Genomic DNA, 21,317 nt, shown 5'->3' on the forward strand with positions numbered 1-21,317 from the left:
AAATCTCTCAGAGACAACAGAATGCATTCTCTGATAAGCAGAAACTTCTAAAAGACACAATGACTGCAAAAATAGCTCTAAAAGATCTTTGCATCATGCAAACAAAAAAAAAGTTACTAGGGGGAAAACAAACAACTTTGCTATCTGAGCAGGTAACCTCAACTTCCCAGAAAGACAATTTAGATCCAACTGTTCTTTTCTAAACTGGAGAATTTTGCAATATTATGGCTAGCAGCTCATGGCTAAACCTTTTTAAACAAAAGCTACAAGATCTGTTTGCCTCTGTCTGTATGTTTATGTATGTCTACGTATGCATGTTATAGATGGGTAATATTTTTCTAATTCCAGATGCTATTGTCAGAATATGTAAGGAGCTCTATTTAATTGACTTAAAGAAAAATAAGCACTTATAAATTAAGTACTCCTGAAACCCTCAGACATATAAAAACAAACCAAAATGTTTTTCAAGTTCACATGACCTGATACAACCTTTGATATGTAAAACCTAGTTTAAGTTTGTTGACTTAAAAAAAGCAAGCATGTCTGGGTGGCTTGGTTGGTTGAGCATCCGACTTCAGATCAGGTAATAATCTAGTGTTTCATGAGTTTGAGCCCCATATCAGGCTCACTGCTGTCAGCTCAGAGTCTGCTTCAGATTCTGTTCCCTTCTCCTTGCCCCTCCCCCATTTTCGCTCTCTCAAAAATAAAACAAAACATTAAAACAAAAGCAAGCATGACTTCAAAATTTGTTGATAAAAAAAAATAGTGTGATGGTTAGCTGTTTAATGTCTAATCCAAGAATAATTGGTAAAAATAAATAATTTAAATAAATGTAAATAAAAAGTTTATAACAAGTTAAACTAAATCATGAATATTTGTTGAGTATCTAAATCATTTGCAAATGAGATAATATACTGAATCATTAAATGCAAAACATAAGTTTATCTACTTTAAGCTTTTCTTTTTTTTTGTACAGTATTGTAGTATTACTAATACTTTATTTAAGGAAACTAACTTTAAACTTTTATTGAAATAAAACTATACATCACTACCAGAAATGAAAACAAAAAAACAAAACAAAAAACTGTCACTTGCTAAAAACAGAAAGTAACCATACCTATGACTGTAATAAACATAAACCAATAATATTTCTACCTGCTACAGTTTGGAGCTTGGTAACTGCTCTTTTTGTTAAAATGAGTAATTAGCCGATATAAGAAAATTACTAAGGACATACAACCTCAACTAATAATTTTTCCCTGAAGCTAATAAGAACTACAGAAAGTTAAAAAGAAAGTATAACTATATCATTCAATATACTTTTCATCAAGTCTAAGGGCCAACTAAAACTGACCTGAGCAAATCAGTGTTTTGGAAATGCCATTTAAAGGTTGCTTAAAGTCTGCTCTCTGAATTGGTTCCCATCATGGCAGTCCCTCAGTACTACTAGTGTCTCAAATCTACCTCAGAGTGAATGGTTTTCATTGTGCATCTCCCTTGCACTACTATGCAAGGCTCTTATTTATGTTTAATTTCTAGTTCCATTTGTATCATCTGCTACAAGATAACCTAAGTCTAGTTCATCTTCTAGAACTCTTCCAATAAATTCAAGCTTTGGCAACTCTCCTTTTATTAATGACAAATTGCTTTCTATTGGCACCTGCCAACATTGTTTTACCCTAGCCTCACTTGCTCAGACAGACTCAAAAGAGTCACTCAGACGTTAGTAGCCTAGGATTCATTAGAACAACCCCAACTTTTGGCTTTTTAATTTTTACAGACAGACAATAGATACTTGGGTCTATTAATAACTATATCCTTTATCACATTAAAAACTATATTATAAAAAACATAGATCTCTAAAAGGTTTTTATAATTGTGTATGTATAAAGTTGCCAGTCCACAATTGCTTAATTCTTGTTTTTTACTAGGAATTAAAGATAAGAGTTAAGAAATCTAATTAATATATTTAATTAAAACTACTAGAAAGAGTAAGAATAAAAGAAAACAACAGTATATGAAAAGTAGTTAAAGAAAATAGAACATGTTTTTGGACAAGATATGAAGAACATGGGTATGTTGTTTTGGTAAAGGAATAAAGGAAGTAATTTTGTCCAAAAGTAAAATGATTATTCCAGAATGAGACAAAAAAAAAAAAAAAAAAAAGACGTAACAAAAACTGGATGGATATAAAGTGTAGAAGGTTTATGGAAAAGGGATCTTGAGAAAGGAATTTTTTGTGTGGTCTAGCTAAAATTGAACTGGACTTAAGTTTGTTTTTGCAAAACTGTTCCTACGATAGTGCTTCATCTGCAAGGAGATTCATGGAAAAGACTAAGAAGTACAGGTTTCTGTTAACTTTAAGATCATAACACTGAACTGGGTAAGAATTTCTAAAAATCTAATGAAAAACTGATTCATAAAGTTATTAACCCTAAGGTGAAGCAAAACAAGAATTACAGGAGACTGAATGAACTAATGAAGATGATTATAATTTTTTCTGATTTCATTTAAAATATTGCTGGTTCTGGGGCACCTGGGTGGCTTGGTCGGTTAAGCGTCCGACTTCAGCTCAGGTCATGATCTCACGGTCCGTGAGTTCAAGCCCGCGTCGGGCTCTGTGCTGACAGCTCGGAGCCTGGAGCCTGCTTCAGATTCTGTGTCTCCCTCTCTCTCTGCCCCTTCCCCACTCATGCTCTGTCTCTCTCTGTCTCAAAAATAAATAAACGTTAAAAAAAAAATTAAAAAAAAAAATATTGCTGGTTCTTCAATGTCCTGCTTTCCAGATTTAAAAAGCTCCATTTTCTCCCCTCTTTTAAGCTATCTATAGCTTACAGTGATTCAGTAAAAACTACTTTTGTAAACAAAGGTTGAAACATTTATCTTTTTCTCTCTACCTGATCCCACCAGAATGTAAAACCTTTTATTAAATAGTCTTATTTTTCATGACAATATATGTATTTACTTAAGCTCGATCTGATCTCCTTGTAATAGGACACAATTAGACAAGTCCTTAGCTTGGCTGCTTAGCCTGAAGAGCCCTGAAAAGTTCAATCTAAGATTCTTTATGAAAAAGTTCCAGCAAAGCAGATTTAAGAGCCTATATGGTCAGTCACTATTTTTGCTGCACTTATGTAAATAGGCCAAATTTATTGAAACTAGACTCAATTTGCAAACAAATTAGCCTAACTGTAGTTACCCTAATAGAAATGGGATGATGACAGAAAAATTATGATTGTGTTTTGGTAATACATCTAGTGCTATTAATTTTCCTTAAGGTTTTATTTTCTACTTATAAACTGAACTGGATCCTGAATTCTAGTTTCCTCCAATATCTGGCTAGAACTCTCCAAACTAACATTTCCAATTTCCTCCCATTCTTGTAACTTGGAATCACTATGAAAATAAAACTGCCCTTTTCTCAAAGCCATGCAAACTAAAGCTGGACAACCTGATGTAAACTTCAGAGAAACCACCAAAGCAGCTCATGTGAGGAGGACAACGTGCCTGTTGCTATGTGGTCACTCAGCAAGATCACCAGTGACATTCAAACTGCAAACCAGGAAAATCTGTCAGATTGTTACTCTTGCCTTCATCCATCTAAAGATAATTTGAACCCAACATCTAGAAATTTTTTCAACTGGTTTCTCTCCAAACTCAGACACTGAATTTGTAATCTTCTTAAAATATTAGCTTTTATTTTTCTTTTGCTTCCACAGAAATGCCTCTCTTTAAATTATTTGATTGCTCACACCATAGAGGCTTAATTTAGGTGGAAGTTCACCTGCAACACAGGCACTTAAAATAAAGCATCTTCACCTTCATCCAGTCCTGAGGCATCATAAAGATGTGACTGTTAATATATCATATTATGCTTATGTAAATACCTTTAAAAAGCTGAAATCCATTTGATTTATTTACTTGGTTAAATCTTGGCACCTGGGAATCTGCTCTGGGAAATTTTCAATCTTTGGCTATTGTTCTCCTTAAATCACCTCTAATGAGCTGCATACTCTCCAAGGTTTTAAATGCCTGTCAGCAGCCACTCACAGACCAAATGGTATCCATCAGGATCAGACAACTGTATGAAATCAACAATAACCACATAAATGATGAAGATGGTGACCACGTGGCCCTTAGCCTAATAATCCAACTAATGACAACAGCAAAAATGTGATTCTTGGGGCACCTGGGTGGCTCTGTCGGTTAAGCGTCTGACTTCAGCTCAGGTCATGGTCTCGTGGTTTGTGAGTTCAAGCCCCCCGTCGGGCTCTGTGCTGACAGCTCAGAACCTGGAGCCTGTTTCAGATTCTGTGTCTCCCTCTCTCTCTCTCTGACCCTCCCCTGTTCATGCTCTGTCTCTCTCTGTCTCAAAAATAAATAAACGTTAAAAAAAATTTTTTTTAAATAAAAAAAATAAAAATGTGATTCTTCAGCCTGAGTACTTCAATGGTAGAACCTGAAAATAACACTATACTGGTTGATCATACTCTCATCCTGCTAAGAGAACCAAAAGGGGGAAAATGTTAAAATCAAAAACAAACGGAGAAGAGCCTTGAAAATTCCTCAAACGGACAAAACCAGTTTACTCAAAGTCAATTGACCTTACGTTGTTGTAAGACTAACTTGACCTAGGTAATTTCCTTTTTATGCCTCCAGAAATCATAAACAAAACTTGAAACGTTTCCCAAGGCTGATATGAGATAACCACTAACCAATTCCCTACCTTAAGAAAATGTTAATATTCGAATCACTGCGAGGAATAAAGTCCCTGACTTCTTACTACATAAGCCGCTTTGTAACAATATACCCAAGAGCCTCATTCCCTTTTTGGCTTGAGTGCTCCTGGTTCCCTAGCTGTCTCTTTGGTGGGTGCACCACAAACTTTAATTACTACTTCAGTGATTCATTGGTTTTACTCCCGCTATCTCTTAACTTTTAACAGCACCCACAGCAAATATTTCACGGGGTCACAGCCAGTCATTGATACTGGAGTAACCGTCACTACGGTACCACAGGCTAATTCACCAGGCTCCCCAGCACCTGCTTTTTAAAGACAACTTTAATTTAATAATACCCTCCACTGGGCCTATGCGTCCACCGTGCTGTTCACCAATAAATGGTGGTTGCCAATAAACAGACTTTGGTAACCAAGCTTCCTGCATGGGAAAGGCTAGAGATAAAAAGAGAGGAGCAGAAAGTTCAAGGTGCCCCTAAAGGCCCGAACTCCATTAGAGATGGGCGACGATTAACGCCGGTTTCTCTCCTGCCAATATATTGGTGAAAGGAAGTGATCCGCGATAGACCGGCCTCGCCCTCAGGAAGGAAAAAGAAAGGTTAGCCCATTCAAAGCAGAGTTACCCCCAGATCCCCACCCCTCCACACTCCACCCCTACCCCACCCCACCCGCTTCCTCGGTCTCCCACCTCAAAGCACCCGGCTCAGGACCACTAGGTACTGCTTTCAGCCACTCTCCAATGAAAACTTCCCGCCGCCAAGCTTTCCTTTTTCTCTAGCTGGGAGCATCCGCCCTTCCGGTTAGGTCTCCTCAACCAATTGCAAGTAACACTCTTCTCTAATTGGTGAGGGGGTGTGGCCACCATTTGCGTCACCGAACAAGACTAAGGATGATTGGTCTATATTGGGAGCGGATTTCGCCAATGGGAAGCTGTCTTGAGGCTAGGGTAGGGGTGGCTGCGTGTTTCCGGAAGACGTGGCGGCTCTCCCCTGGGTTGTTTCCCGGCTTCTTTTCTCCCCACTTTGCTTAACGCCCTGGGCGCCCGGAGGTGCTGTAGCCGTTCCCCTCACCGCTGCAGCCATGATCTCCTTAACGGACACCCAGAGTAAGCACTCGCCCCGGTATCCCCGCCTGGAGCCTCACACACCCGTTGCTCGAGCTCGTCTCGCTCGCCCGCCCCTCTGCCCGGGTCAATGAATGAAGCTCCGTGTTGGGGGCGGCGGCCTGCGGGACTGAGCGAGGGATGCGGGACTGGGAGGGCTGCCTTGAAGGGTCGGGGGCTGGACTTGCAGTGGCAGACCTGGTCTGGGAGGCGGGTCGGCGGGGTCTGGGGAGAAGTCCGATCTGGAGTGGGGGGAAGCCTTTGCTGAGCGTCTGTCTTGCACCAGGGTCTCGCCGCCCTCACCCCAGTGAGATGGACGTTTTGTTCCTGCAGATGGCCACAAGAGAAAGTTTGATGCGCGGTACCCGCGGTTCATCCTTGGGGACGTTTCTGCACATGACAAACTTGGGGTCCTCTACAAGTTACTGGCCGGTTGTTTGGGAGGCGGTATTTTAGATGTCACCTATTGTAGGTGTTTGGGTTTTTTAAAAATATGCTTACACTTAAATATTTTGAGTATTTCGCCTTTTGCCACCTCTGGAAACCTTCCAAAAATTCCTTGAAACGACTTCACTTTTCTACCACCTAATGTTTCCGCAGTAGTAAAAAGCCACTTTGTGTTCAGTTAAAGGATTTCTTTCCTTAATGTTGTATATTGTGCTTTGTGGTTTGTTTTATTATTTTAGCATTTCTTTCTGCCTACCACAGAGTTCTCCAGGCTTATTTTATATCTAAGGTTAGCATTGCTATCTGTTACCATTTCTTTCATTATAACACTTCTACTTTTCTCACGCTTTTGTCAATCTTAATAGTTTTTGTATTTACATATCTGCCCAACAGTGGGTCCTATCTTTTAATGGTCATGATAGTCTTTTTGTCTCACCTTGCTTTATCTGTCAAGATTTTTTTCTTAATTATGCTTAACTTACTTTGATTTTCAAGATTTTAAAATCTAAACAGTCTATTGAAAATAGAGTTTCATTTAAAATGCTCTATATTAAAGTGGAGTCTTAAAGTTTGGATTCAAGTCATGGCTGAGTTGAACTTGACAGAGCTTCTGTTTTGTCCTATATACACTACCACCCCAATCAGGTGCTTTTCCTTTCAGTGGCTGGATGGGTCTACACCTTGGTGCCACCTGCACTGACCCCTTTTGGTCTGTTGGCCTGCTCTGATCAGAAAACATAAAGTCCTTTTTTGTTTCTTTTTTTCCTTTTTTCTTTTCTTTCTTTTTTTCTCCTTTTTCCCCCCCTTACTGTTATAATAGAAACTAACAATTGTATAAAGGCATCTTCTTTTATTTTATCAAGTGCTTTCATGTAAATCATTACACTGAATTTTTATTAGAACCCTATAAGGCAGGGAGAGGTATATCTCTTCTATAAATTAAAAGAGGCTCAAAAGAAATTCAATGTGTGGTCATAAGGAAAGTGACAGAAGCAAGGCTTGATCCCAGGTCTCCTGGCTCAGAAACCTTTGTGTTCACTGGACCATACTAGCATCTAAGAAGACTTGACATAAATCTTATTTGAGATCTATCTTAGAATGATGTAATTCTTTCATAGCAAGAATAGTTGCAACAGTAGATATTTATCCTACACAATTATGCATTGATTTTTTTTTTTTTTTGAGAGAGATTGTGTAGGATAGTGAGATCCTATTCTGTTTGTGATGCAGTGTTCTGTTCCTCTTGACTGAGACCCAAAATTAAAATTAAGTTGTTTAGAGGAAATTAGGAGAATTGTATACCTAAATTGCTGAAATTTATTTCTAATTCTACTAATTAGAAGAAGTACTTAATCTCTACACAGTTATTCTAACTATAAAGTATTGTTTTTTTATCTGAGTCTGATTATTACACAGATTAAAACTATGAACTATTATCCTTTGCACAGAGATTCTCTTCTATGGAAGACTTATTATAGGGACAGGTGCCTGATTTACATTCTTCCAAAATCCAGAACCAGGGGATTGAGTTGGAATATGGGCAGAATAGGTAGGGAGTGTTCCCCCTTATTAAATTGATGAGAAAGGTTAAATTATACTCTTTGATGTTCATTTGCCATATGTTTTAGTTAGGACAGTGGATTGGAACACAAAATGGTTAGTGAACCAAAAGCTCTTGGATTTCAAATGGTGTTTGTGTGTGTGTGTTTAACTGCAGAAATTGGCCATCATTCAAGTGATTTGCCGAGATTATTCTGGAATCCTGATTCTGGGAGAGGGTGACAGAGCACTGAACAGAATCAATAGCAATTCATGATTGTTTTAAGGGATTTTATAATAGCACTCTCCCCACCCCCTCCATAAAAACACAAGATTTATTGAGGGGATGGAGTAGGGTATTTCCCATGCTGCCTGTAAATCTTTACATCATTATGTCACTTTGTCTGAAATTCTACCATAATATTCAGTTGAGTGGTTCAATTAGCTGATATTCAGTCGAGTTCTTTATAATGAAATTTTCTGTTTTTTAAAAGGCATAGGAAGAAAGAGAAAGCTAATATTAAAATTTTTAAATAAGATACCAAAATGTTAGTGATTGCTATTGGATTAAGTATATCTTTCCTTATAAAGTTTCCACAATAAGTTCTCTTTTTATTTTAGACAAATTTCATTAAGTTGTTTTTATTAGATTGTTCTTTAAAAAAAAAAAAAAACCACACACATGGGCAAGAGGAATGCAGATTTGATAGCTGCAAGAGAGGAAGGTAAATTTGTTTTTCTGGATATGATCCTGGTAATGAGCGGGCAACTCCATGTAGGGCTTTACTAACCAGAGGGCTTATGAATGCATAAGCCTAGGGAAGATGGGAATTTGGGAGATGAGAAAAGGGCACAGTGAGACCAGAAACTTTTGGCCCATTCAGGTCCGGAAATAACTTGGCAAGTACCAGTTTGGGCAAATATGTCACAGGCAACTGTCTGGATGAAATAGTTTTGGTTCCCCTGTTATGGTTTTAAGCTGTGGAGTCCAGAAACAGGGTTTGAATTCTAGCCTGACTCCGCACAACCACCACTCTTCCTGCCCAGCTGTCCCCCCACCTCCAAGGCACCACATACATACATTTGCTGATTCTATGAACAAAGATGAGTTCCTAATCTGTGATACGTGGGGCGGGTGCTACTTTTCACCTCACATTTTTGTTAAAAGAATTACAATATATTTGTATAAACATTTCAGTGAATATGAAACCATATCCAGATATTATCTTTTTTCACAGCAGTCAATTTTTATTTTTTTTTTTTATTTTTATTTTTTTTTAATTTTTTTTTTTAACGTTTATTTATTTTTGAGACAGAGAGAGACAGAGCATGAACAGGGGAGGGGCAGAGAGAGAGGGAGACACAGAATCTGAAACAGGCTCCAGGCTCTGAGCTGTCAGCACAGAGCCCGACGCGGGGCTCAAACTCACGGACCGTGAGATCATGACCTGAGCCGAAGTCGGACGCTCAACCGACCAAGCCACCCAGGCGCCCCAACACAGCAGTCAATTTTTAATACTTCTACTAACACCTACTTAGTTGTGTTAGGTAACAAACTAATCCTATTAAACTTGAGTCACCTAGAGATGCTTCTCCCAGAAGCTCAGTATGCTCCAGTGCCCTTGAATTTAATTTAATCAGACATATTTAACCTAAAAAAAAAGGTAAGAAAGTCCTGTAGGAAGGGGTATGATGTAATAGGTAAGCACAGGGACTGAGTCCAAATGGTTAGCCAGAAGTGTGACTCCAGTATATTAAGTCATCTCTCTAAACTCCTCTTACTCGATCTCTAAAATGATGTAATGATACCTACCTTGCAGTAGTATTGGGAGGATTAAGTTATGTAAGGCATGCAAAGCACCTCCTAATGGCTAATTCATGGTAAATTCTCAGTACATAGTAGGTGTATTTCTATATAATTCCTTTCTGCTGAACAAACCTCTCAAAATTTTTATGTAATCATTAGGACAATTTATGAAAAGTTGGAAGTTAGTCATACTCAAGTAACTCAGCTGTTGATGACTAAATCCTAACTACTAAATAGTTGTACAATGGAATTTTACTTGTTCTTTTGTCCATGTTTTCCTCTAGGAAATTATGTCTGACAGCTAAACAGTTATTTTGGTGAATTCTCTTAAGGGATTTAAGCATGAAAGCATTAGCTTCACATTTTCATAGGATTTTGTGTCTGTGGAATACATTTATCAGTGTATTTATAGACTAGTACCTGAATTCTTTTAGACTAACTTTGGGAGAAAAGGTAGCTGGAATGGAAGGCAGTAGATAACTGCAAATTGAGGACATGGGGGATATAGAAAAGGTATATGATAGAAGTATTCAACTCATCAGAACATTTTACAAGTCTTAATTTTTTTTTTTAAGTGGCTGTGACCTAGATTTGGGCTTTCTGAAGCCACAGCCAAAAAGTTAAGTAACAGATCAGAAATCATTAATGGTGTATTTAAAATTGAGTTTCCAGGGGCGCGTGGGGGACTCAGTCAGTTAAGCATCCTACTTCCGCTCAAGTCATGATCTCTCAGTTCGTGAGTTCCAGCCTCTCATAGGGCTCTGTGCTGACAGCTCGGAGCCTGCAGTCTGCTTCAGATTCTGTGTGTCTCTCTCTCTGCCTCTCTCCCACTTGTGCTCTGTCTCTCTCTCTGTCTCTCAAAAATAAATAAACATTAAAAAAATAAAATAAAATAAAATTGAGTTTCCAAAAATATGGTAGTTTTTGCTCTGATTGATTATTTCAAGCAGATAGTAAGCGTCTAGGTAAAATAAGGATTGGTGAGTATTTCCTGACAGCAAAACTAAAATGATCAAGGTGACTTAGTGGCTTATGCTTTTAGCATTAACAGAAAAGGACAACTGTAATCTTAGAAAGTTAGGAATCTTCAGACTGAAAAGAGAAGACCAAGAGAATGTGAAGGTAATAAAATTATTAGTTTTATATACAGGATGAACATAAACTTCAGTGCTTATGCTTCATTCACCATCAGATAGTACCTAGAAGAGATACAGGCATTTTGGAGTCTTTGAATAAAAAGAGTAAAACTCCAGAATATTAATATTAAGTACAACTGTGTTCTTTGAAACTCTGGAGTGCTGCTTTTGGGACTCGTACACTAAACGTGATTGGATTCATGGTTTAGGTAATTTATAGAAGATAAACCCATACCATCAAGAAGTTAAAAGTGATACATAACCTTCTGAAAATTAACTTTTGAGGATATGGCAATGTGATTCTCAAAATACTGTTGTTGTGAGAAGTGTATCATGGAGTGAAGTATACCGTGCAGACCCACTGTAACATTTCCACTGGGTTAAAGAAGGAGTTAGATGAAAAGAAGGAAGAAGTAACTGGAGATATTGTGCATTATCAATAATATCATAGAATATGAAAGAGATAAATAGTAAAAGTAAACTCATATATTTATGCCTGGTGCCAGAGGAGTTCTTGGGAGAGAAAAAATTTACAACCCAAGATTTAGAATCCTGATTATCTTTCTCTGTTATGCATATGTTTATGAGAAGTGCTGTCTCTCATAAATTCATATTTTATATGTTGAGGTTATTTGCTGATGTTACTTTGTTATAGACCTTAATGAATGTCATAAAGTTAACCTGCAATGTTAGGAACCTATTTTCTTATATCATCCAAAAGAAAAACTGAGAAACTTTCTTACTTAGTTTATAGGGATCTTAATGTAACTTTAATTTTTCTCTACCCTTAACTATATAATTTATATTGCAGAAATTGGAATGGGATTAACAGGATTTGGAGTGTTTTTCCTGTTCTTTGGAATGATTCTCTTTTTTGACAAAGCACTACTGGCTATTGGAAATGTGAGTTTTTCAATATATATTTTAACTAAATTCATAAGGAAATTTTAACTGCGAATGAATTATTGCCTGCTGTTAGGTTGGGGGGAAACAATTCCCTATTATTCATGTAAAGATTCCTGTTAGCTTCTCTGTTTCCATCAGGAGTAAAACCTGTTTTCTGTTTAAATAAAAGGTAAACACTTAAAGAAGTTTTTGAATAACTACTCTGTTAAGTGTTTGATGTGTGATATACAATAGATTAAATCAAGGCTGCCTCTAAATAGGAGTTCAAAATAAATGACTTGGTAGCCCCCATGTCTTGGTAAATTTATAAATATGTTTAACTTAAAACATACGACCTTAGACATTTGGTTCAGTAGCATGAAATAGATTTTTAAAAGCCATTTAAACCTCTTAATATATCTGTATATTAAGAGTTGACTTCCTAAGAAACGTGTATATTGTTTATTTGGACTGTACTTTGTTGTCCATGTGTGGAGGTTGTGCAAGAGTGAAATATCTTAGAAGTGTGTATTACTGTTGGGCTTGTAATTGGAAATTGGAAGATATAAAGGGTAACAAAATTGTTCAAAATTGATAGGTTAATTAATAACATATAAGTAGCATTGGTATCTGAGAATACGAAGCTTAACCATTAGGTTCAATCAATATTTGTATGAAAATTTTTCATTAAACACAGTTATGAAATGGGGCACCTGGGAGGCTCAGTCGGTTAAGCCTTCAACCCTTGATTTCTGCTGAGGTCATGAACTCAAGGTTCGAGGGATTGGAAACCACCACCACCATCACCCTGTGGACGCTGAGCCATTCAGCCTGCTTAGTATTCTTTCTCTCCCTCTCACCCTCCCCTAATTATGTGTATGCGTGCACACGTGCGTGCACGCTTGCTCTCTCAAAAAAAAAAAAATAATAAGTAAATAAAAATTAAATAAAAATGTTTCATCCCATTAAAAAAAAAAAAAAAAAAAAGATAGGAAGGAAGGCAAGTATTGGGAATAAAGCCTGGGAAAAAACAAGTTTTACTAGATCACCATTTCTTGTTCACTATCTGAAAACATACAAAATATATATTTGAGAACGTGGCTTTATTTTTATTTCTGCCGCCACCAGATATTCTGGAATTAGTAAGACTAATTCCTCTTCCTGGCTTTTCATGGTTTCTTCCATCATCTTGGCCATGTCAGTACTTCTCCCACCCACAGAACACCTCTAGCCTAGGGTGAAGTGTGCAAAACTAGGAATACCTTCGGGTGACATATTTATGGGCAGCCTTCTTTTTTTGCCCTGCCTTTCATCTGCTTAGCCAAGCCCTCTCCATCTAGTTTACCTGGGAAAACCACTGCATGTACACATGCCCTTCGGTAACATCTAATCTTTAGTTCTCTTTTCTGCATTTAATCAAGATAGAAGAGGACTGAGAAGACTGGACTACAACCTACAACATTAGCATGCTTAGCACACTCCTTGGTTCTGCCTCTTCGTGTGCACTGTAGTTTTCTCCAGCCAGTTGCCCACACTAAGAGCCAGATGTATTTCTTTTTATTATATTTAGCTTTGACCTTGCTTTTCAAATTTATGCAGTGTGTGTAACTGCTTTTTCTATCTTGCATTTTCTTTCTCTCCTAGGTTTTATTTGTGGCTGGCTTGGCTTTTGTAATTGGTTTAGAAAGAACATTCAGATTCTTCTTCCAAAAACATAAAATGAAAGCGACAGGATTTTTCCTGGGTGGAGTATTTGTAGTCCTTATTGGTTGGCCTTTGATAGGCATGATCTTTGAAATTTATGGATTCTTTCTATTGTTCAGGTAAGGCAATTTTTTTATTTTACCTTTTCTCTTTCAATGAACCAGTACCTCAAATAATTATTACAAAAGCCCAGATATTTGCATCAGCATGAATACAAAGACCATAATTTTCTCAAATGGATTTTTGTTTACATTGAATCTTTTATTACAGCTTTAGATAATTCAGTCAACTATAAAAGTGTTTATCAAATGTATAAATAGTATACATTATCTTGTATTTTCAATGCAATAAAATTCATTTTATTGGGATTTTAAGGCACTGTCTTTCCTATTAAGGCACTGTGTCTGCTATTTTTATCAACTAAACAGTGGTACATACATACAGCATTTTAATACATAGAACCTAATACTGCATAGTTACTGCCACTTGATGACAATTCTTTTAGTACATACTCATATTAGAAAATTTTGTGCTAAATGAACTATGTTAGATTTTGATCAGTTAACATTTTACAAATGCTAGTTACTAAGTGAATAAATAATAGCATGCAATGTGAGAAAATACCTTTATATAAGGTAAGTTTATTTATTCAGGAAACGTATATCCTTTGTCTTCTATCTGCCAAATACCATATTCTTCATGGGAAGACATGAAAATGAATTGAGTGTCAAATCCGCCTTAGAAAATCTCTCATTTCTGATATGGGCACTAGACTATAAATATCCAGTAGTAGGGGAGCCTGGGTGGCTCAGTCGGTTAAGCATCTGACTTCAGTTCAGGTGATGATCTCATGTTTCATGGATTCGAGCCCCGCATCAGGCTCTGCACTGCTACAGAGCCTACTTAGGATTCTCACTTTCTCCTCTCTCTCTGCCCCTCTCCTGCTTGCACTTTCTGTCTCAAGATGAATAAATAACTTAAAAAAAAAAAGAATATAGTAGTAGTAATAATAGTAGTAATGCTGTTACAAATGTATAAGCAAAATACTATATGAGCATAATTAAGAAAGATCAAATCCAGGGAGAGGAAAGAAACATTACCACTAAAGGTAACATTTGAAATTTGAAGTCTCCAAAACATTTAAAATTTTAATAGGATCCTTTCTTTTTACTTGGTTAGCAATTGATTTTGATAATAAAGAATATGTAAGTTCTGAGAACCTTTTTTTCCTTCTTCCTAGGGGCTTCTTTCCTGTGGTCATTGGCTTTATTAGAAGAGTACCAGTCCTTGGATCCCTCTTGAATTTACCTGGAATTAGATCAGTAAGTAATCATGTATTAGAAATAAAATTTTTAAACCTACAAAATAAATACTGTGATGTTCTTTACTTCTAGAAATACAAGTAATTGATGTTTTTATTATGATATAAATTGTTACATTGCCATAGATTACCATGAATACCAGAGAAAATAATCATTTCTGACCTTATAAAACCTGGAATTTTGTTTCACTATATCCATTTAATATTCTTGTTTTTTTTTTTTTTTTTTAATGTAACTCAAATTTATATGCTGCCTTTCTCTTTGAAAGTTCTGGTACTTTTCAATTAACTTTTATATGATCTCTAATTTTAGAAGCCATTATATAAAAAGGACATCATTATTTCTAGTAAATATTATTTTCTTTCTTAGTATCACCAATAGCATGCATTAAGACAATTAAATCAAGCACTAATTATACTGGAAGTCAGATGATAAAATGCTGTTCCCAACTCTGTTCCACAGTTTGAATGATCTCATCAAATCTGTTCCTCCAAGATGGGCCATCAACATCCTAAAGTTGTTTACAGACATTTGTAGATGTTACTAACAAAGTCCATAGCATTTACTGGATTCTCAGAGAGCTAAAGGATGGCTCACCCACAGAAGAATAGGTACCACTGTAAGACAAAAATCTCATTTTCAACCTCAAGTCGATTTTAGAGTCAGAATATTACAGCCCAGACAACCTTGATGTTTGAAGTTACTTTTGGAGAGAGAATGTTGTGCTTTCTCTACACATAAATTTAACTGAAAATCCTAATGAATCCATGGTACTTTCAAAGCAACATTTAGTTTTAGTGCACCCATTACCTATTTATAATAATATAAAAGGTTGGAATATGTATATTCTGATTTCATTTGCATTAATCTCCAAACTCTTACTGTAGTAAATGTTGTTTTTACTTAGAATGGCTTTTGAATTTACTGAAACTTCTAGTTATGCAGTTGTAATCATTATTCATGTCCTTAATTTAAGGATCCTTCATTGTTTGCATAAACACCCAATGCTGTCAGTTATGTTTCCTATCATTATTACTTTCTTATAATAAATTCTTAAGTAAAAGTGTGAATAGTGAAATGAAAAGAAGGGTTAAATGATTGCTAGAGTTTGATAGTATTGTGACCACTTGGGTTACACAACTTTTAATATATCCACTAATTATTTTGTTTCAATATTTGCATCACCATCTGGAATGCTGAAGAAGGCCCAATTGCTTTATATTTGGGGTGGAGTAGCCAAAGTAAATAACCACTTAACATTAATGTGTGTTAAAATTTGTATTCTGTAATTATTAATTTGTGCTTGCCTCATTACATCTATTTTTAATGTCATTGCCACTTTCAGTCTGAAGTCCAGAATACACATTTAAAGTATTTTTAGTCAATAGCTGTTGTTAATTGTTGAACTTAATGGAGTTAAATCTGTTTGTTCAAAGACTACATAGGCCCAGAAGAGATCCACAGTAATGGTCAGTGGAAATATCTTATTGGGTTCATTAATGCATGAATGGCTGACATTTCAGCTTTTTATTTTTTTATTGTTTTGTTAAGCTAGCAGTGTTACCTTCATTTTATCCAGTTTTTTTATTCATTGTGTTGCATTTCTTGTGTTGCACCCTTAAGGTCATATGCATAACATGTCATGCAAAAACAACCTTAGAAAAGAAAAATTTTTATACACATTTACATGTCAGAAGATTGTGGTGAGTAGTACTGGATTAACCATTGTCAGTCACACCTTAAATTGCCACGAATCTTACGACGTTGGGTTTTTTAAATCAACATATAAAATGTTGATATAATGTTTTTGTAATGCTCTGGGCTTTCTTTTAATTATCTGTTTTTCTTCTCCTTGCAGTTTGTAGATAAAGTTGGAGAAAGCAACAATATGGTATAACAACAAGTGAATTGAAGACTCATTTAAAATATTGTATTATTTATAAAATCCTTTGAAGAATATTCAGCACAAAATTAAATTACATGAAATAGCTTGTAATGTTCTTTACAGAAGTTTAAAACGCATAGTCTACAAAGTACCAATAGCAGTTAACAAAGAAGCAATGAGAACAGGCTTCTAATCAAGTGATCTGAGAAGTCAGCAAGCAAACTAAAGGAGATGAACTCTAGGTTACAGTACTTATTGAAACTCTTGAAGGCGATTTTTATTGTTTATCCACAATGTGCGAAGCACAGCCATCCTTGGAGAACTGTGGTGCCTGTTTCTTTCCTTTTTATTTTGAAGGTGCAGGAGCACGCATAGGCATTTGCTTTTTAGAAATATCCACTGGAATGGCAAAAATACTTCCAGTTGCACTGTGTCTCTGAAAGTGATGCATGAGTTAGATTGGATTATGTCATTTTAATGTATTAAAACCAAGGAAAACCCAGTTTTGATGTATGAATCACTTTTTTTTTGTAAACATATGGCTAAAATAAAACATTTGTGGTTCTTCTGATTCTTAATATTTTAGAGCCAGATGAAAACTGAACTAGATATTCGCTGTTGGAATACGCAAAGGTCATTTATTCTTTATAACTGAACACTCCAGAACTACTCATAAGTCTTGAGAGTCTAACTTGGTTATCTATATCCTACATTACATGTAAGCATCTAACAAAAAGCATTCTTAACCATGAAGTAGTCTGTTACATTGAATAGTCTTTTATTTAAGATACTAAATGATGCAAACCAAATGGATTTTTCCATGTCATGGTGTAGTTTTCCTTTCTTTTTTGTTTTTGTTTTTGTTTTTGATTTTAGCAGTGGTTTTACTGTTTTGCTTTTCATAAATAACTATTGGTAATGTTTACTTTAAGATGTAATATGTTAAAAGGTTAAACTTACAGGTATTTGTTAAGGGCTTTTCATGTAAAATTGAGTTTTCCTTTACTTTTAGCTTTTTCATAACATAAACATCAATACGCATGACGAATGCTTCATAAGATGCTTTGTCTTGAGTTTATGGAGAAAATACCAGAATTCACATGCTAAAGTTAGTTTACTGTAATTAAATGGGCTATAGTTTCTTAAAAACATGACACTAAAAAAATATGTTGTTTTTCCTACTATTGATGTTTGACTGGCAGTAAGAAACAGTGGTTGTTTCTTGGTAGTTTTCCAAGTTGACAGCTTTTCTGCTAGATGTAAGAACACATTTCAACAGCCACAGTACTATTTGTTTTACCACTAATGATTGCATTATTTACCTTTTTTTTAACAGTTGCAAAGCTTTTTAATGCACAAAATCATAATTGAAATTTGTGATTTTTATTTAGAAACATGTCTACAAAATATATCATAGCTTATATTATTTTTAGTTAAATCTCAATACACAGGGAACTCCCATTCTTGCTTGTCGAAAGAAGGAAAGACTTGGTATGTAGTTTAATGGTTCAGTCTTGTGGATTACTGCCTTTTGGTACTGGCATTTGACTTATGACATAATCTGTGAAACTAGATGATATTGACAAAATGAGACTCCTACCTCAATAGTTCATGGAATAATAAGAGACCTAGTGTTGTGTCTAATGTTCTTCAAAAAAGTAATATCCTCATTTGGGAGAGTGTCAAATATATACATATTTTGGGGATCGACTTATACAAGTTGCCCTGTAGGACTCTTCTACATATTTTTGACTGATCCATATTATTTTCAGTGGCTAGATAATTCTACCTTTTTAGAACAAGAACAGTATCTGTTCATGTAAGGAACATCTGTATTATTTAACTCCTTTGTAGACATGAATTTCTATCAAAATGTTCTTTGCACTGTAACAGATAACTTTTTCAAAATCTTATTTCAGAAGCATTATTAGAAGTTATGTAAAGGATTTGATAATTTCCCAGTCCTTAGTAAGATTGAGAGGCTGGAGCAGTTTTCAGTTTTCAAAGAGTCCACAGTTAATCTCAAATGTGAGTTTGGGACTGCTCGGCAGCACTGTATATTTCTTATTCATAACCACTGATGAGGCTCTATTTTTAAACATATTAGTCTTCTGACAGAAAGCACTGTACATTGTATTGTTTCTTCCTTTCCAAAATTAGCCTTCTGTCTTTGTGACAAAAATGTACTTTGATCATTGCTATAAAGATGGAGGAGAAGGTCTAATACTACTTAGCCTTAAGTGTATCTGGCATTGTTCAAATGTATTTTCTGTAACAGAAACATACTTGCAATGTTTTTCTTTTCCCCTTATAAATTGTAATTCCTGGAATACTGCTGCTTTAAAAAGTCTCACAGTCAGATTATATGATCTAACAATTGAATATTGTAAATACACTTGTCTTACCTCTCAATAAAAGGGTACTTTTCTATTAATTGGTGGTTGTCTTAGCTCCGGCTGCTATAACAAAATTCTGTAGACTGGGTAGCGTAAACAGACATTTGTTTCTCAGTTCTGGATGCTGGGAAGTCCAAAAAGACAGGTGAGGGTAGACTCAGTTAGTGGTAAGGACCACAGCTGCCTTCTTGCTGTGCCCTTGTGTGGCAGACAGCTTTAGTCTCTTCATCTTTTTATAAGGACACTAATCCCATCATGGAGAGCTCATCTTCATGACCTCATCTAAACCTAACTACTTCCCCCAAAACCCAACCTCCAAATACCCTCATATTAAGGGTTAAGGTCTCAACATAATGAATTTGGGGAGGATACATATTCAGTCCTTAAGAGCAGTCAAATAAATCTTTATAATGAAATCCTAAAAAATTAGTTTAGCATTGCACAATAGCTTGCCTCATTTTTTTTTAAATTAGCCTTATATGCAGTTTCTTTTCTATAAAATGGTCATTGCATTTTTCATTTCCAAATTGTTTAGATGTACTCAAACCTTAGGTTAAAAAGTTGGCAGTTAGAAACTGGAGAAATGCGGGGCGCCTGGGTGGTTCAGTCGGTTGAGCGTCCGACTTCGGCTCAGGTCACGATCTCACGGTCTGTGAGTTCGAGCCCCGTGTCAGGCTCTGGGCTGATGGCTCAGAGCCTGGAGCCTGCTTCCGATTCTGTGTCTCCCTCTCTTTCTGCCCCTCCCCCGTTCATGCTCTGTCTCTGTCTCAAAAATAAATAAAATGTTAAAAAAAAAAAAACTGGAGAAATGTTTAAATGATTTTTCTCAAAATGGAAAGAATAGTAACAATTCGTAAGTATTTTGTGACGAAACCACTTCTGCGGTGTTTTGATTATAAATTTTGGTAAGACCAAAAATCACTGCCTATGTCTACCACTTAAGGTACCCAATAAGTATTTGTTGAATCCAATAATTGAACGTTAAGTCTTGACTATTGTCCGGCAAACCAGAAGTCTTAAATCTGTTTATCTTTCTAACCTTGTCCTCTGTGCTAAAATGTTCCAACCTCTACGCTTCTGTTACCTGTACCCATGGAGGAGATTGGACACAGAAGTAGGATGCCCCAAACCCAACAACTGGGACACATTTTTTTCTTTTTTAATAGGCTTCACACCCAGCATGGGGCCCAACATAGGGCTTAAATTCACTACCATGTGATCAAGACCTGAGCTGAGATCAAGAGTTAGATGCTTAACGGACTGAGTGATCCACCCAGGAGCCTCTGGCACACTCTTCCACAACCTTGTCTTTATTAGCTCTCAAGACCAAATCAAAAGTGCACCTCTGTCATATCTTCTTTGACCCACTATACCGAAACATCTGGTCCATCCTTGTCCTCTCATAGAACTTTCCACTTGTTTTGTATTATTTGGTTATGGAAAAGAGATTCCCAAGGTTCAAAACCTTAAGTAAAAGAAAAACAGTAGACATTGGCCAATGAATAGGGAGTTTTATTTTGGATAGCAGGCCTTTTCTGTGTCCCTGAATCAGAAACTGGTAGCCCTTTGAGAAAGATACTTCTATTTGTGAGACAGCTGGCCTACGTGGCAGACTGGCCCTGGCATAGAATAAAGCCAAAGTAGAAGATTGAACCAATGACCTCATTCATATATACCAAAATCCTCTATTCTGTCATCAAAGAAGTAATTTGGATATTTTATTAGTATAATAGCCATATTATCCAAGTAACTTTACCCAAAATAGGTGTGTTGCCTATATGAACACAATAATCACTAACCTTGTAAAAATATGATTTAAACAGTGACCATTATTGTGTAAATGGCCTGGGCACACTGCAGTCGATTGGAAGAATTCAGGTAGCATCAGTAATACAGGCAAAATGGTCTTCGTTGAATATGTCTTTAAAAAAGGTTTAACCAATGGGTGCCTGGGTGGCTCAGTCAGATGAGCATCCGACTTCAGCTCAGGTCATGATCTCACGGTCTATGAGTTCAAGCCCCGCGTCGGGCTCTGCTGACAGCTCAGAGCCTGGAGCCTGCTTCAGATTCTATGTCTCCCTCTCTCTCTGCCCCTCCCCTGCTCATTCTCTCTCTCTCTTTCTCTCTCTCTCTCTCTCTCTCTCTCTCTCTCTCTGTCAAAAATAAATAAACATTAAAAATTTTGAAAAAAAAAAAAAAAAAGGTTTATCCAAGTTGTCTGGTGCCTGGTCATAATATCAGCAGAACAAAATTGAATGGTTTTATCCCTCAAGTGTTTTTTGATCAAGTAACTTTTCTTAGCCTATCTCTAAGTTTAGATATGTAGAAGTCCTAAAATGTTGTGATTTAACAAAAA

General features: G+C 36.2%; 1 protein-coding gene across 1 annotated transcript; it reads left to right on the forward strand.

Annotated features, from left to right (window-relative positions):
- Positions 1 to 5,671: 5,671 nt before the first annotated feature.
- GOLT1B (golgi transport 1B) lies at positions 5,672 to 18,999 on the forward strand. Its single transcript, XM_049627155.1, has 5 exons — positions 5,672 to 5,843; positions 11,581 to 11,672; positions 13,299 to 13,477; positions 14,599 to 14,680; positions 16,539 to 18,999. The coding sequence occupies exons 1-5, from the start codon at positions 5,819 to 5,821 to the stop codon at positions 16,575 to 16,577; spliced, it is 417 nt and encodes a 138-aa protein (XP_049483112.1). The 5' UTR covers positions 5,672 to 5,818; the 3' UTR covers positions 16,578 to 18,999.
- The last annotated feature ends 2,318 nt before the right edge of the window (positions 19,000 to 21,317 follow it).

The sequence above is a fragment of the Panthera uncia genome, chromosome B4 (assembly GCF_023721935.1).
Source record: "Panthera uncia isolate 11264 chromosome B4, Puncia_PCG_1.0, whole genome shotgun sequence".
NCBI classification, from domain to species: domain Eukaryota; kingdom Metazoa; phylum Chordata; class Mammalia; order Carnivora; family Felidae; genus Panthera; species Panthera uncia.

Coding starts and splice junctions, on each gene's coding strand:
- GOLT1B (XM_049627155.1), top strand. CDS start 5,819: ATGATCTCCTTAACGGACACCCAGA. Junction 5,844..11,580: donor CTCCTTAACGGACACCCAGA/GTAAGCACTCGC, acceptor TTTATATTGCAG/AAATTGGAATGGGATTAACA. Junction 14,681..16,538: donor ATTTACCTGGAATTAGATCA/GTAAGTAATCAT, acceptor TTCTCCTTGCAG/TTTGTAGATAAAGTTGGAGA.